General features: G+C 31.5%; 2 protein-coding genes across 2 annotated transcripts in view; one reads left to right on the forward strand and one right to left on the reverse strand.

Moving 5' to 3' along the window:
- Positions 1-7,224: 7,224 nt before the first annotated feature.
- Positions 7,225-16,249, forward strand: LOC128200888 (uncharacterized). The gene is made up of 7 exons (XM_052895739.1): positions 7,225-7,414; positions 9,153-9,345; positions 9,972-10,055; positions 12,290-12,434; positions 13,164-13,462; positions 14,257-14,390; positions 14,937-16,249. The coding sequence occupies exons 1-7, from the start codon at positions 7,271-7,273 to the stop codon at positions 15,126-15,128; spliced, it is 1,191 nt and encodes a 396-aa protein (XP_052751699.1). The 5' UTR covers positions 7,225-7,270; the 3' UTR covers positions 15,129-16,249.
- Positions 16,227-17,823, reverse strand: part of LOC113511948 (J domain-containing protein DDB_G0295729-like) — a 28,361-nt gene continuing 26,764 nt past the window's right edge. The window contains 1 exon segment of the mRNA XM_026895676.3: positions 16,227-17,113. Coding sequence (XP_026751477.2) covers positions 16,964-17,113 — 150 coding nt within the window. The 3' untranslated portion in view covers positions 16,227-16,963.

The raw sequence follows: 17,823 nt of genomic DNA on the forward strand, positions 1-17,823 counted from the left end.
TAATAATATATATATATATATATATATATATATATATATATATATATATATATATATATATATATACAAAGGTTTTATGTACGAAATAAAAGTAAAATCATAATTAGTTTTTTACTTGCCATAAATTTTTGACAAACAATGTACAACCAAATAAATTATTATTAATTAGATATTAGGTATGATATGCAATGTATAACATGAATCCTGCATAAACTAGATTCATTTAAGTAACGAATCTGAATACATTCATATTTAGGTACTAGAATGTGATACAATATTGTGATGTAATGTAAATTTTTCTATTATGCATTCTAATATTTTTATATAAAATTAATTGAATAAATTTATATTCATATAAAACAGTATCTCTTTTATTTTCTTAGATTTATAGTTTGCCTACCTAATTAGGTATCTATATTAAAAACTTTTACAAAAAAAAAAAAACTAAATTTGTGTACCAAACACTTTAGAAGTACATAATTAATAACTTAAAATAAAAATAATTAACAGTTATATCTATTTTAATTACAAGTAATTATAATTACTCTATAATGATTTTATGAACACCCTCCTACTGCCGCTACTCTCGGCGGTAAAACATTACCATAAGCCAAACTGCGGTTGCCAATCAGCCTGCCAAGCATGGCAGCTACAGGCAAAATCTCCAAATAATTACTATTAATCAATTGCCATAAGAAACGCTTCCGTTCCTTATATATGGGCTATGGGATAGGCCTATATTCAGCAATGGTCAGATAACGGCTGAAATGGTCCTTTTACCCGAACTAAATATTTGTGTATCTATTTTCAAATAGACTCAATGTGACGCACAAACTGATGGGTCGTTCACATCGTATATATAGATGATAAATGAATGAAATGTATAGTTTTGGCGATTGCTGGAAAAAAGTTAATTAGGGAATTTTACCAACAGTTAAATGAAATCCTTAAGTGCATTGGCAGAAATGCAGTATCTATAGTACAGTATTTACTTACTTATAGCACAGTACTTACAATTATCAATTAGAATTAAATTATTAAAAACTAGCCGTATCCCGTAGTTTTACTCGTATTAATTAACATACAAATATCCTTGATAATTTAGGATATGGCGTATTTGTGTATCCTACTTTCAAATTCATATAGTTATTTGAGTATGATTGAATAATATAAGTACAAAAACCAACTTTAAAACTGACTTTAAGCTGATAATCGTTTTTTTTTTATACAACTTAGAACGGCAAACAAGCTGACGGTCCCCCTGATAGAAAGTGGTAACCGTCGCCTATAGACATGAGCAGTACCATGGACATAACAGAGTATACTATTTCGCTCATGATACCCCTCATGCGTTGCCATTCCTGAGGACTCAGGTATTATTCCTCTGTACCCAGTAAATTCACGCTCTATCCCACCCTTCAAACCGAAACACAGCCATGCAAACACAACTGCTTCACGGTTGAAACACGAATGGGACAGAGGTACCCAAGCAATTGACATTTGTACAAAGTCTCCCTCAAAACTGCCAAAATGATAACTTCCAAAACCAAGATGTAAGTTAGCCCTATTGATTGAAATAGAATTATCGAAAATGGTAAGGAATTCGTGAATTAATTATCGTTCAATATATTTAAAAAAAGGCAAAGTGACTCCTCTTTTTGAGGTGAACTGAAAATATAAAAAAATTATTACAATCAGACAAAATTTCTTAATTACCTACCTTTCTAATAATCGCTTATATTTATTAAAATATTATAATAACAAAGTTCTAGAAACAATAGTACAAGCTGCGCTTAATGGGTGATCTTAAAAAGTGAAGGACTTATTTAAAAACTATCACTTTTTTGCAAAATTCGAAATATTTTAAAAGTACACACATATGATAGTACATTATGCGCTTTTTTAAGAAGCCAGGGGCCTTGCTCCTTAAAAAAGCGCTCTCTAGAAAATAACAATAATTTTTATTTCGGATAATTTAATATTCTTTCTTAAAAGTAATATTAGTAAATTTATATATATATATATAAATATATATATATTTGCTGCGTATTATATATATATATATATATATATATATATATATATATATATATATATAAATACGCAGCAGTGATTTAAGTACTCTGCGAACATCCCCGAGGCGTTACAGAATCGTGACAGCCTCATCAACACTCTGAACACGTTATTATATTGGATACGGAAGTATCCAATATAATAGAATTGTAGCTGCTGTAGAATTTTTTAGTATATACCGCCAACAGATTGCTAGCGTAGAAAAATGTGCAATATGATCTAAATAATGTAGTTAACTTCTTTAGAGGCTCGCTCTTTATTTAACACAATTAAGCAATTGCATAACAGAGTTAAGCTCGCCTGTTGTACATCTTTATTTTATATATATCATGTTGTAATTTTTTGTATACAATAAAGAATAAATAATAATAAATAATGATTTACCGCTAAATTATCGTTAGTCAAAGCAAAAAAATACTTATTAATTTTAACAATCAATAACTGGAAATAATGATTGTATAGGAAATCGAAGGAGGGCTTAATTATTTTTGTCTGTTATATCAATAGTTTTGTTCTCAACTGCAGGTATCACCACTGTTCAAATCATATACTCCGGCATGTGACTGACTGATACTAAAGTTAAAAAGCATTGCCTTCAGTTTCGCCAAATGTGGTCTCTCATGTTTTATCAATACTGAGACTGTCGTGTCCTGGAGATTTACCTCTAGTCATAGATTTTATAATTTAAGCTAATTCACTAGCAAGTATATCTAATTTCCACCACACGTCCAGTATCAACATTCAACTCCGCACGCGACGGTCCCAAAGGAGAAAAATAAATAATCTCACTAATATGATTTTAACTATATGATGTCTGTACATAGCAAATATTTAAGGAAAATTATTTTGTAGGGTTTTAATAAGGTCAACAGAAGTTAAAACAATATTTTTTAGGAACTTTGTTGGTCTATTTCATTTCGCATCACCCAAAGATACTACACCGAATGGGAATTTTTACATTTTCGGAAGGTCTAACTTTATATCTGTCGTATGTTTCATCTTTGTACTCCAAGTGGATAAGGTTATTAGTTTTCCTATTTCTGAAATTCACACTTATGAAGTCTCATAACTCTAAATATATTTGGATTAAGTTTGACCATTCTTTATAAGTCTGTAAAGAATATGTTGAAATGTAAATGAAAAATGGTTAAAATAATAACAGAACTGAGAGTACTGTTATAATAGTTTTTATTTAGTAAACTTGCAAACACATTGCTTTCTCTGCATTTCGGGCCTGATATAAAATAGAAAATTAATGATTACTGACCTAATTTATTAATTTATATTTATAAGCAATATCTGTACTGAGGACACACTAGTCGATAGACCCTATTATTTATTTATTTATTTATTTATTTATTTAAGGAACACCAACAGCATATTGCATTATAACATATAGGTATAACAACATTAAATACAATACAATATTAATGCACATGCCTATTATAGGTATTCACAGCATTCACTTTAACGTAATTATACAGTGTAAGAAATTTAAGTAAATAACAGAAATAAACATGTAATCTAAGTTGTGAGCAAAATCAGAAAATAAGATTATGAGTAAATTAAATTAAAAAAAATATTAAAAAATATATATATTATGACAATTAGAGTTAATGTTCATAAGATTGTTGTACAAAGTGCTTCAGCAATTTATTCCTGTAGGAATTCGAATTATCGTACACTATATCAATTTCTGGTAATTTGGCATTAATTTCATTGTATGACGCACTAATCCTGGCCAGAGGTTGATGCAGTCCTAGGTTTGTTCTATTACAATAGGGTTGTAGGACTATTGTTAGCAAGACACACTGTTGACTTCCAAGTAGTTCACCTGGAAACCAGCATGATTAATTATCTGTGAATTCGTCACGATGGTTCAAGTACGGAATAGTCTACTTTTTTATATCTTGTATTAAACATATATTAAGGATATTATTTCAAGTTTTTATATTATTTTAACTAGCCGTCTGGATTTTAAATGTTATTGTATAACTTAAGATTATTTGATCGTTTTTGTTATTAAAATTTACTTACCATGTCTTCAAAGTATTCAATTTTTGTATATATACAACAAAATAAATTTTTGTCACCCACCATACCAAACAATATTAGTATTTTTTTATAATTTAGCTATAGAAAGTTTTAAATATCTATAGAGACAAAATAACTAGTTAAGTAAATTAAATTATAATGACGGTTAATAAATTAGTTTAAAGTTGTTGGTCAAAGAATACATAACCATGGCAAAAGGGACCGCACTTCATACAAGCCACGTAAAACGACTTAGTCAGAAATATTTGACCAATCTACACAAAAAATAATCACTTTTTCTTATTATGTTGGCTAGCCTGATGATCAAAATGGAAACAAATAAGGTTATAATTGTATTATGGTTTGATAGTAGAAAAGCGAATCATATGACAAAAGAATATATAAATGTTAGGTCAAATTGCATGTTCCGACTAACATTTTTGTAGCAAAAATAAAACAAAAGATAACATTCCTAAATATTATTAATATTTTATACAATATTACTTTATATAGGTAATTTTTATAGGTAAAGGCAATGAAACGCTAGCAACATATTCATTAAATTTTAAATATTTTTCTGTATAAAGTACATAGATCCGTTATAATAATATATAATACCCGTCGGTATTGATATTTTGGACAAAGGCATATTATAAATAGTACCTATACGCAGTAATAATAATAATAACACTATGAATATTAATTTCTTTTATTGTATTTATATTTCTAATGGTTGCATAGTTTTTTTTCAATATCGTCATTGTAAAGGTATTGCTAACTCTTAAATAACGTGGCGAAATGGCAATTACGTATGGTTATGTTTGTACGATTCCACCTGTGATATTTTTTTATATTACTTGAATTGAAGAAGAAAAATTGCACGAAAATCCAATACCTAAGTATTTTAATTATGTTGTTTGAAGTTATAAGAATAGTGAGTAGTATTATTATCCTTGTAGTTTGGCTTTATAGCTTTTATAAATCTGTAACGAAGTTTACTTACCAGCATTGGCTTGATTTTACATATTGAATCACACAAAACTAAGCTACCGAGCTTTTAAATTTTCATTGCTATTTGCTATATATTTTTTTTAATGGATGATAATGGAATGGCTCGTGCGCTATCGGTATACGCTTGCGAGGCACCAGTAAGGGATGATAGGTGAGGATGAAGCAGATCATAAGCCTTCCGTAACGAAACTAACAATAAATCAATTATGATGGTTTCTAGGGGAACCACGAGGTGGTCGACTTGACAGGGTATATCGCAAGCAATGGGGCTACTAATCCCCATTACTAACAATCTCTTCTCCCCCCCTCCCACCATTTGTTATGTTCAACAAATAAGTAAGAGATCATCGCGATTTTATTTGCAAAATGGCTTGTGTAGCTTTAGTATAATATATCAAAAAAAGAAAATTAGGTAGGTACTCACTTCCACAGATTTTTATTAACTACCTTATCTATGTAAAATATTTGGCCGAACTAGTATTATGGAGTTTCACCGTCTTTTTAATAGGTGGAAATGAACGCTATCGGTACATTTTAGCGGGACACCGCTCTGTTTGAAGATTGGCTCATCGTGACGAATTCCACTAGAATTAACCACTATGGTTTCCAGGACAACCGCTTGGAGATCGACCTGATAATATATAATACTCCCTTCTTCACTTTTCGCCTTATAATATAATATGAAGCATTTAAAAAAATGTTCCTACAAACATTTAAAAGTCCAGCAATGCACAATAAACTATTAAATGACAATGGGCGACCGTAACCGTTTTCTATAAGGTAGACTGTCTGTTTGTATGTTTATCTAACAATAAAAAATACTGGCAATGAGAGGGGAAGGGATTATTAGTAATAAGGTCTAACTGCTCCATTGCTAGCAATTTATCCTATCAAGTCGGCCTCCACGTAATTCATTTTAGAAACCATTCTAATCATTTATTGATGAATTCGTTATAATGGGCTAATTGAACTGCTTCATTCTCACCTATCATCTCTCACTGGTGTATAGCCAGTGTATTCCGGTAGCGCAGGCGGGGTAACGGTTTCATATACACACATTAAAAAAAAGTTTAGATAAGATAAAGGAGGAGAAAAATTGTTTTTAATCCCTCTGTTTATTTATCTAATTATAGGTTTGAAAAGATTTTAATATATACTTTTATTATGTACGGTAAAGTATTTTTATTCGAAGAAGAATAAATAAATTTGATGTATGAAAAATAACCAAATAGTCATTTGATGACTGTGCTAACGCAATGGTAGTGCGCACAAATATATTTTGTATAGGAAAAATTTAACCTACAACTTTTTTTCCAATTTCAAGTACTACGTGTATGGGTAACAAACAAACTCTCTTTCACTTTTATAACAGCAGGGATTCATGTGTAACTCAACTTACAAGCTCTGCTTAAGACTGAGACTTGATGGTGCTTGATTTGCCTAGATCTGTTTATTTATTAATAAAATCCTGTGGTAATATTACAAGTATTGTCATTTATAGAAAAGATTATTTCGAAAATTAATTTTAAGCATTCGCGTATTTGACCTACAATTTCATCGCATTTAATACCGATAGTGTATTTAAAATATAAAATTAAAACTACGAAGTGTCAATAATCCGCTGCATTAGTAGTCAATTTGTACTATTTTAAAAGAAGAATGTTTGAATTGTTATATTTGGAAGAATTATTATATTGTATTGATATACTTGAAAGATACTAACCTCTGCCTGCAACTTCGTACGCTTAAATTATGGAAGTAGATATCCACTTAGTTAGACCTTCAAAAATATAACTGAATTCATTTTGATTCAGTAATTTTTGCTTGATGCCAGAGCAAACACAGATAGACAAAAAAATCTAAAACTAACTATTTAGTCTTTATTGCATTAAGACTCCTGATATTCATTTTTCTTAAATATTTTTTCTGTACAAACATCGTCTAGTTACAATTTTTTTTTTGTAATAATTGATTCCATTGTATCTGTCTATCCTGATGGGATACGGGCATGACGCATAATGTACGTTCACATAATATTTTGTAAACGTATTATTTCAGAGTTCATGATTCTTGAAAGTCTTGTATATTGGGAGGATGTTTCTATACAAGTACTGATTAAGAAATTTTATAATAATAAATATAAAACAACAATATGGCAAATAATATTGATTCAATATGGCATGATTGCCCTTCAGATATACTATTAAAAATTTTTGCATATTTGGATTATAATTCTCTAATTAATTGTTTAGTTGTAAATAAAAAATGGATGGCACTCTCAAAATATCTAGTAAAGGTAAGTTGTAATATACTTGGCTTTATTTTAGGTCTTAAACAGACACCGTACTTTTAATATCGGCAAGCGACGATTTTTTTTTGCTGCATCGATGTTACATCACCTTATGGCAACTCTGTGATATATAATCTTTTGGAGGATGGACAATAAACATTTATTGATCCACCTGTACATATATAATTAAAATATTATTTCTCAAACATGCTTGGAAATGTGAGCATTATTTTGACAATCCTCTTAGAAATAAATCAAAATTGCCGTACTGGCCAGATACTTACAAGCTGGGCAGCGGCCTTGGCAAAAGTTTATTTATTGAAAATCCATATCTGTCGTGATAAATTACTATGTAAACTCATATCTGTCCTGTAATTTAAAAATGGAATGACCTTTTACTTCAAAACATGGCTACCAGGGAGGTAACTAATTACTAGGTAAGGTAACTAAAGATTTTATTTAAATTTCGAACTGGCTTGCAAATAGAAAGCTGTTTATTGAAAAAAAAAAACAAAGGAACATTATGGCGCATGAAAAATTATTATTGTTCGTTATTCGTCATTGAACTTACTTTCATCTTCTTTAGATAGATAGATAGATAGATAGATAAACACTTTATTTGAGCCATTTAACACACGTAAATTAATGAATAAAATGATACAATTTCATTATTTACATTTTTCAAATATAAAACAACATATAAAACATAAAATTAATATTGGAGATATGTTTTCACCATGTGTGTAAAAAATGGAGGACTCTCAAAAATCTAAAGCTCAGTGATACTTTTGCTTAAAAGCAAAGCACTGATTTTCAGCTGCAACCTGATGCAAGGCTACACGGACGCGTGCAACAAACCCAGAGTACATATATGTGTAAAATTTAATAGCAAAAGGTAAAATTATATTATATAGATACATACTTATATAGATGATGCATAAATAATATATTTCATTAATTAATTAAACATAATATTTAACATATATAAATAATAATTCGCCACAGTAATTATGCTAAATTACTGTGGCGAATTATTATTTATATATGTTAAATATTAAATAATAATTCGCCACAGTAATTTAAGATTCTTCAATTTATAAAAAACATAAAACATTCTGAAGTTCATGATTCTTAAGTGTAAAGCATTTTATTAGTAAAATATGTTGCCGTCAATTGCTATTATAAATAAAGATATGTAATATTGATACAGACACTATAATTGTTAATAGGATTAGATAAGAATTTATAACAGTTATTGAATAATTGCCACCATAGAAGCTAACTAAAATAATTGACTGGGTTTTAAATTAAATGTCGAAACTTTTAATAGTAGAAAAACTACGTTGCGAGACATGGCATGTTTTTACATTTTATGTTTTTGATAGCATAAAATATTCTAATATTCTAATAATTCTCCAGTAATGTATCTTGTCCATTAGCTATAAGCGCGATGCATTATTTGTGTGAATGAACGTCATTTTTAATAATTATTATTTTTCATTTAGTAAATTTAGTGAAACTGGATTTCTGATTGCTTAAACCTTCTTGGAACTCTCATAGAGAATATAGTGTATTTTCAAAACAAGTAGTATTTTCTTTTGAATTTTATCCAAAGTTTTGTTGTAATAATGTTAGAAAATTAAACATATCATCAGTGTCATATAATGTATTTTTAATTACTATTAAAATAGGTTTATCTCTAAACATAGGTTACAATTACAATTGCATTTATTTAATTTTACAGTGTATTGGATATAATGAAATTACAAAAAAAGGTATATACAAATATGACAAATATAAAATGAAGTTTAAAGAGAACACTGAACCGTGGCAACTGATTATTAACTGCTTGTTATGGTTTAATCTGCAACGTTCCAATGTACAAAAAATTTACGAATATGAAATGGATGATATAAAACACATATGTATATGCAAAGGTAATGATTTAAGATATCTACCTATTTAATGTTACTGGTTTTTATTTCGTATTTAAAATTAACGGCAACTAGAAGCTACACCATGGTATTTTTTTATGGATGAGAATAACATGGTAATCTTGCCTTGCACTATCGATATACGCTGGCAAGGTGAGGATGAAAGTAGATCAGTTAACCTATCGTAAACAATCCACAAAAATTAATCATTGGTTTCCAGGGGAAACCGCGTGGAGGTCGACCTGATAGGATAGCTGACAATGGGACTGTTGGACTCCATTACTAATAATCCCTTCCCCCTCGTACCATGGTATTTGCATTGGAATGTAATTCATTCGATGAAATCAATCGAAACGTTCAATCAAATAATAGATTTTTGATTAGTATTACTATTGGCATGAACCGCTAATGATCGATTTTGCCTTTTCGTTAAGTTTTATTGAAGCAGAGCTTGTGTTGTATTGTTATAGGCAAATTCAAAATATGGATTTATGTTTTACATTTGACAATTTTTACAAAAAATTTAAGTATATTTGTATAATGTTATAGTATTATTATGGATAATTTAAAATAACTGCCTAAATAACTGGAAACTAACTTGCTAATGTATTTTTCGTTATTTGTTTCAGATAAAATTGTGGTACGTACAAGTACATCTATCGGTTCTTTTTCAATAGTGAGCCACGTATGGACACAAATTCATTGGGAAACATGTAAGTTTTAAATCTATGCACCTATATTATGAACTTAATATGGTTTATGACCATGTAAGAATAGAAGAAATAACAGGCATATCTACTTGCCCAGTACAATTGAAGAAATACTGGGCGCATGCCAATAGTCGTGGTATGGGGTTCTTTAAAAAGAGTATTAAAGTTGTTTCAGGGTCGCCAATATACACGTGACATTCTTGTAGACGTCCATAGGTTATAATAACCGTATCGTTACCATCACACGACCTGTTTTTTGTATTTGCCATTTCGTGGCAAAAAAGGACAGTTTTTTTTCTCTTTATTTATTTTCTTTTTATATACTAAACACTGTATTTCATTTAGAGCGTCAGTTTCAGTCTACGCTCTCTCTTCGTACTGTGTCGTCATTAGTTTTTTATTTCATTTAAAATGGCGCAATACGGCTCATTATGAGTGCAATTTACAATGAGATAAAAGAAGTTAAAGTTTTATAATTATAAGTATTTTTAATACCAGCTTTACTTACCTACTAGCTGTTTTTCTTTTTTTCGCCTTCGCTCACGTGAATCGGTATGTGATAATAATCCTATATATTAAGTTAGGATAGAACCTAGCCGTGTATTAAACATTCAAATTTATTCGGCCGTTTAAGAGTGATTAAGAAAACAAACACAAACATCTTTACAAACTTTTACATAAGTATAATAATGTAATTAATAGTATTATAAGCATAGATTACTGATTCCGAAACTAGTCGATCTTTTTCAATCTAATTACACGTAAGTTAAACCGGTAGTTATTACATTAAAACAACTATACTATTTTGTAAAGTTTCACACTTCGCTTTGCTGCTTACTTTCACTTCAGTTAAATTTTCACTTCACCTAATTTTCATATTCTGTGACCTTTGGGAATAAATAACAAGTGAAGTGTAATTAAGTTGGAAAACTTAAGTAAGCTCCTAAGGATGCCAGCATACTTTTATAATAGATGAATTTGAGTGAAATTGGAATGGTAACTCCAGCTGCACTCTCTGTATCTGCTGGCGGGGCACCAGTGAGAGATGATAGATGAGGATAAAAGCAGCACAGTTAACCCATTATGATGAATTTAAAAACAAATAACCGAAAGGTATTGTTAGTAATAGGGTTGAACAACCTCATTACTAGCAATATATGTTAAATATAATACTATACAAGGTGGAAGGGACAAATTGGCCAGAACGAAAACAGCTGATTCAGATGAATGCTCTGAATCAGAAGGCATATTATACACCAATAGCCTAAATACACCACAGCCATATAATTAATGATTCTTAGTTTTGAAGCCGCGCAATGTATTTGAAAATTTACGACGTACTGTGCTCCACGTGCCGCGGGATATCTACACCGCGCAGACAACAGCACTTCTTCGTAGGTAGTTTTCTAGTTTTCGTACTCTTGGGGCGTTGACTTTACATAGCTGATTCCTCGCTACGCAGTAAGATTTTAATATGAATTATTTTAATATTATTGCTTTTGATATTTCATAGTATTTCATTGTAAAATATTATTATTTCTTTATATATTATGACATAATATCATAGATTGCATGATTTTAAATGAAAGATACGATAAAAAAAAAAAAAATTTCCGGAATGAATTTCCATTGACTTTTAGAATAATGTTTTGAATTCACCGTTTCAGTTTTTGCCATCCTATCCTTTACATCTGTATAATATAAATTCTTGTTGAATTAGTCCCGATGGGTAAACTGACCTGGTAATCCTCACCTTTCATCCTTCATCAATGCCCTGCCAGTGTATACCGATAGCGCAGGCAGGGTTACCATTTCATTTACACCTATTAAATAAATTAGAATGGTTTCCATGGAGAACCATATGGAGGCTGACCTGATAGGGTATATTGTTAGTAATATGGATGTTAGATCCCATTACTAACAATCCCTTTACTCCCGTGGTAGCACACTTGCTCCAATCACTGTTCCGCCATTAAAAATAAATGGTGCTATAATGGATATTAATTATTTACAGAATATCCAATGTAAATCACTTGCGGATAATGAAATTCCCGTTTGACTTTACAGAATAGCGCTATTGCTTGCTAGTCGCGCAGTGCTGCTCGCGACATAACCCTGGTCTGTACGCATAAATAGAAATAAGCAATCCCGAAGTTATAATAATACGTGACTAAAGCTAATACAGTTTGATGCGTATGATAATAAATTGCTTGTAACCTATTATTATTCTGTTTAAGGTGTTCATTATGAAGCAACTAAATATTTGACTGTAATAATTTATTATGAATATGACGGAAACAAAATGGTTTTACACGGTAAAAGTCGTAACACTACTGAGATTGAACCATTATTGTTTGATGACCTCGCCATAAGATGTATTCTGTAATTATCAACTGATTTTATTAAGTTTTGTCATAAAATCCTGAGCGTATTTTCTTATGACACTTACAATTAATGCCGAAATAAATTACTGAAATTGGATACTGTGACTCAAGATTAGCATATCACCCGAGGGAAACTTTGTACAAAAGTCATCTGCTTTCAGACCCATCCCTGTTTCTGAAGTAGCTGCGCTTACATGATTGCGTTTCGGTTTGAAGCGTGGGATATTACAGTGAATTTACAGGGTATGGAGGTATACACAATGGTAATACAAATACAGGTAACAATTTAATATTCAGGAATAGGAACATATGAGGGTTATCATAGGCGTCACAGAATATACTGTGATGTTAATGACTATAGGCGACAGTTACCACTTTTCATCCGATGAGACGTCAGCTTGATTGCCATTCTAGGTTGTTTAACAAAAATTTCTACAGACTAGTGTTAACTATTTCAATTTCACCTGGTTCTATAACACTGATACCAGAGGGAGACTGTACAATAGTCGTTTGTTTGGATACGTTTGTCCCATTCATGTTTCTGCCGTGAAGCAGTTGTTTGCATAGCTTTGAAGGGTGGCATATGGCAGAATAATATACTCTGTTATGTCCATGGTACTGTTCATGTCTATAGACGTCGATTAGCACTTTCTATTAGGTAGGCCGTTGGCTTGTCTGCCATTCTAAGTTGCATAAAAAAAACTAGAAGTATTTTTTTTTATTTTAGGGTTGAGGAGAAATATTTGTTGGTTTTATTGGATGACGGCGACCTTTGGCGCATGTCGTGGAACGAAATAAAATGGGAGTCTAAATTAATAGCGAAGAATTGTGGGAACGGAGGAACAATAGTTACGTTACATTTACACCAAGGCTGGATTTACGGTCTTTGTCACTGGGGTAGTTTATACTCTGTAAACATGAACGGGGGATCGAATTTCGAGAAACTCTGTGACTTCAATATACCAGATTATGCATCAAAGAATATGAATCCTGTTTTCTTTGACAAATGTAGCATAGTCGTTTCAGGTAAAGTATCTTTATCTATAAATACAAAAAAATATAATAATGTTTGTAAATAAACTATAATGTTAAATAATTGTACCTAACAATCACGTTACTCTATTATGTGTGCGCTCTGATCTCTAAGACCTTACAATAATATGCTTGTTTCTTAAAATAAAATAAATGCAAACAATAAAATCCTATGTAATAAATTATACTAATAACTGCTACATGGTTGTGTGGCCCCGCTATAGAATGGGCCACCCCTTCCTAAGAGGTGACTAAGGGAACTTAATAGTCGAGGGATGGACAGCACCATTTATTTTTAAATGATCACCAATCTTTAACCGCAGCTGCCGACCCGCCTGCCAAGCATGGAACTACTGGAAAAAACCCCCTTTACTAGAAAAAAAATGTTTAGTAGTGGATAGTTAATGGCTGATATCATCAAGTCATACTTATATTTGCATGAGGGGTGAAAGGGATTAGTAGTTGGGTTTAATAGCCCAATTTCTAGCAATATACTGTATCAGGTCGACCTCAACGCGGTTCTGCCTGTAAACCATCCTGATTAACTACTGTTGAATTCGTTACGGTGGAGCTGCTGACCTCCTTTCATCTATCATTGGTGATACCCTGCCAACGTATACACGTAGCGGAGGAGAGGTTCCCACGCCATTCTCGTTCATTAAAAAAAAATACTTTCATGAAAAATGCAATTGAAAATATTTTCATATTACTCGTCTAATTTATTTTACTAAATTTATGCATCTACATACAACAAATTTTTTTTTATAAAAAAAATCTTTTTTTCTTAGTGCCGAGTAATATGCGGGCTAAATATACTGTTGTGATGATTAATGACGCCAAATACATAATGCTTGAGAGACCTGGGTTGACTTGTGCTACGACCCACGGAGAAATGTTGCTGCTCGGCTACGAAAATGGAAAGGTATAAAAAAACAGTAACTAAAAATCTAGATCTATATGACGCATTTCTTTCCAGTGAGTGTCGTAAGAGGCGACTAATCAGCAGCGTCCCTTTTAAAACGTTACCAAAGCCTAACTGCGATTGCCAACACGCCTGCCAAGGGCGGCAACTACTGGCAAAACTCTCCCAAGGGGGAGGTCTATGTTCGACATTGGACGATTAGCTGTTGATACGATGATGATATAACGCTTTCGATATTATCCTCCTAAAAGTTCTTGAACTTAAAATTTATAAGATTCTCAAGATTTCTCCATAGGGTTGTCATGTTGCAGACGAGCAGTCAACCGTCGCATCAGCAGCATACAGTGTCTCTATAAACTAGCGGAATTTTTTCATAATGATTTTCTTACAATTCCCGGGCTCTATAAAAAATATACCTATCGTCTTTCAGAAAATCTTGCCCTTAACCGTTCTTTAATCGTGTTATCCATTCAAAATTGTTTTTCAGCACTATCCCTCTAAAATATTTATGACGTATGTCATATTTCAAATAATGTTTTGTTCTAGGTGGAATTTTATGCACAGAAGTCAATAATAAGGAATGATCCACCAAATGCAACATTATATCTGACAAATGTTGTTACACCTAGTCACGATGACTTAGCAATTATTGGGCTGGATGTATACGAGTCGAACGCTTCTCACCATCTATTTATAGCCACTCGACATAATATCTATGAAATATTGCTTAGTCATTAATCTCCGTAAACATTCAACGAACAAGATCTCATTAAATTATTTAATGACAACGAGCGAGTAGGAGCCCTGCTGTTGCAAGCGTTTAAATACTAGGTACTAGGCGGGCCGATGCTTGATTTTCACTATAATAGTGTATGAAAGTACTTACCTTATCTAATTTATATGGCATGACTGCATACATTTATATTTATTTTAATTTAAACTACTTATAAGACCAAAGTTAAAAACTTAGGTATGTTTATCCAGCTTCAGGAAATATGCTAACTATCTAATGGCTAAAGATTATTTTCCGTCTTTCATTTTCATTCCTCGTATAAATTATACAGGCTTATAAAATAACGAGCAATACTCGATTCTAATAAAAAAAAATGCAATCGTTACATTTTTTCGATTTGGGGATTTAATGGGTTCATTCGAAAAACTAATAATATTGCTTATAGGTCAAATTCTGTATGTACTACCTAATATCAAACGAAAAATGAGGAAAGAGTTTTCTCACCTAACTGGACAATGAGAATTTAATGAACTTACTACCTTTGTTGTTTTCTATATTTGTTTTTTTTTTCGTTTTTCTTTTTCTTCAGTCTCGCCTAGTACTTTCAATTCCCGTTGTCCAGTTAAATTCAAATATTTTAAAATGAACACCAGTAGTTGTAATAATATATTACTTTATCGTTTTTATACGGAATAAAATCGAAATCATTGACTACGAATACGAAGTTTGTTGTTTCTGACTTTAAGAAACATGTTACTAATAGAACACAAAAAGAACTAAAAATTGACAATAACTTAGGATTTATCCCATTTATTAGTGCCTTTTCTATCTAAAAGATTTACCTCAATTACTGAACTCTATCCCTATTTTATAATATGTGAAAGTTTGTAAAGTTGAATGGACGTTTGTTGCTCTTTCACGCAAAAACTACTGAATAGATTCGGATAAAATTTAGTATAATAATAGGTTATATTTCAGCACATGTACATAATATTCTACGCGGGCGATAACTAATAAGCCATTGCTTAGTCTGGTATTTTTATATCACTTTATACATTGTGGTTTTATGTATGAAAGGGAGCAGGTACGAAATAAAAGTAAAATCATAATTAGTTTTTTACTTGCTATAAATTTTTAACAAACAATGTACAACCAAATATATTATTATTAATTAGATATTAGGTATGATATGCAATGTATAACATGAATCCTGCATAAACTTGATTCATTTAAATTAACTAACGAATCTGAATACATTCATATTTAGGTACTAGAATGTGATACAATATTGTGATGTAATGTAAATTTTTCTATTATGCATTCTAATATTTTTATATAAAATTAATTGAATAAATTGATAATGAAATAAAACAGTATCGCTTTTTTATTATCTTAGATTTTAAAGTTTGGCTACCTAATTAGGTACCTAAATTAAAAAAAAAAAAACTTTATACAAGAAAACTTAATTTGTGTACCAGACACTTTAGAAGTACGTAATTAATAACTTATAACGGAACTAATTAACAGTTATATCTATTTTAATTACAAGTAATTATAATTACTGTATAATGACTTTAAGAACACCCTCCTACTGCCGCTACTCTCGGCGGCTGCCATTGAGCTAAATGGCCTCGAATTGTAATTGAACTCTACACGTCTTTTATACAATGCAATACGTGTTACTCTATCGACTCAAATATGAGTATTATTTAAGAGATACAACGGTAGATACTAACAGACCTACTTAGTTCTCCATCGTCAGCCTGACATCACTGAATTGGGTGTGACGTCTGTCAATATATTTTCAATATCCACATCCTTGTTACAAATCCGGATACTATTAGCGGTCTGTCGCATTCGGATTGGTGTAAGAGAATCCTCTGAAGGGCCCTTGGTCCATAGAGCGCAGCACGTGCGGTTCCACGGCCGTCAGGCGTGGACGTTCGCCGGTGAACGCGCGGTCAAAGTATTGCGTATCAAGCGGATGGCGCTGTAAAGAATCTTATTTTACTAATAACGAAGACTGTCGACTACCTACAATAAAATCTACCGATGAAAGCAGAACTAATCAAGAACTGAATGTTAAAAAAAATAGGGGATCAAATGTCAAAATGGTTCAACTTTAATCGTTCGAAGAATTTACGTTAGGATTTATGATGTAGAGGATTAATGTCGGGCATATATTATTCTTTTCAAATATTAGTAGTTCAGTCTGTGTTGAAGTTGTAAAGTTTTGATAAAAGGGTGGGTATTATAACTAACGTGTGGTCCCGTTATAGAATACTATAGAAAGGGCTACCCCTTTCATTCCCGTGGGTGTCGTAAGAGGCGATTAAGACAACTTAATTGCCGAGAGATGTGCAGCAGCGTTCCTCTTAAAACACCACCATAAGCCAAACTGTGGTTGCCAATCAGCCTGCCAAGCATGGCAGCTACAGGCAAAATCCCCAAATAATTATCAATAATGAATTGCCATAAAAAACGCTTCCGTTCCTTATATATGGGCTATGGGATAGGCCTATATTCAGCAATGGGCAGACAACGGCTGAAATAATCCTTTTACCCGAACTAAATGTTCGTGTGTCTATTTTCAAATATACTCAATGTGACGCACAAACTGTTGGGTCGTTCACATCGTATATATAGATGATAAATGTATGTTGAGGCCAAATGGTTTTGGCGATTGCTGGAAAAAAAAGA

This window comes from Galleria mellonella, unplaced genomic scaffold, assembly GCF_026898425.1.
Source record: "Galleria mellonella isolate WM207_F2 unplaced genomic scaffold, CSIRO_AGI_GalMel_v1 utg117, whole genome shotgun sequence".
NCBI lineage: Eukaryota > Metazoa > Arthropoda > Insecta > Lepidoptera > Pyralidae > Galleria > Galleria mellonella.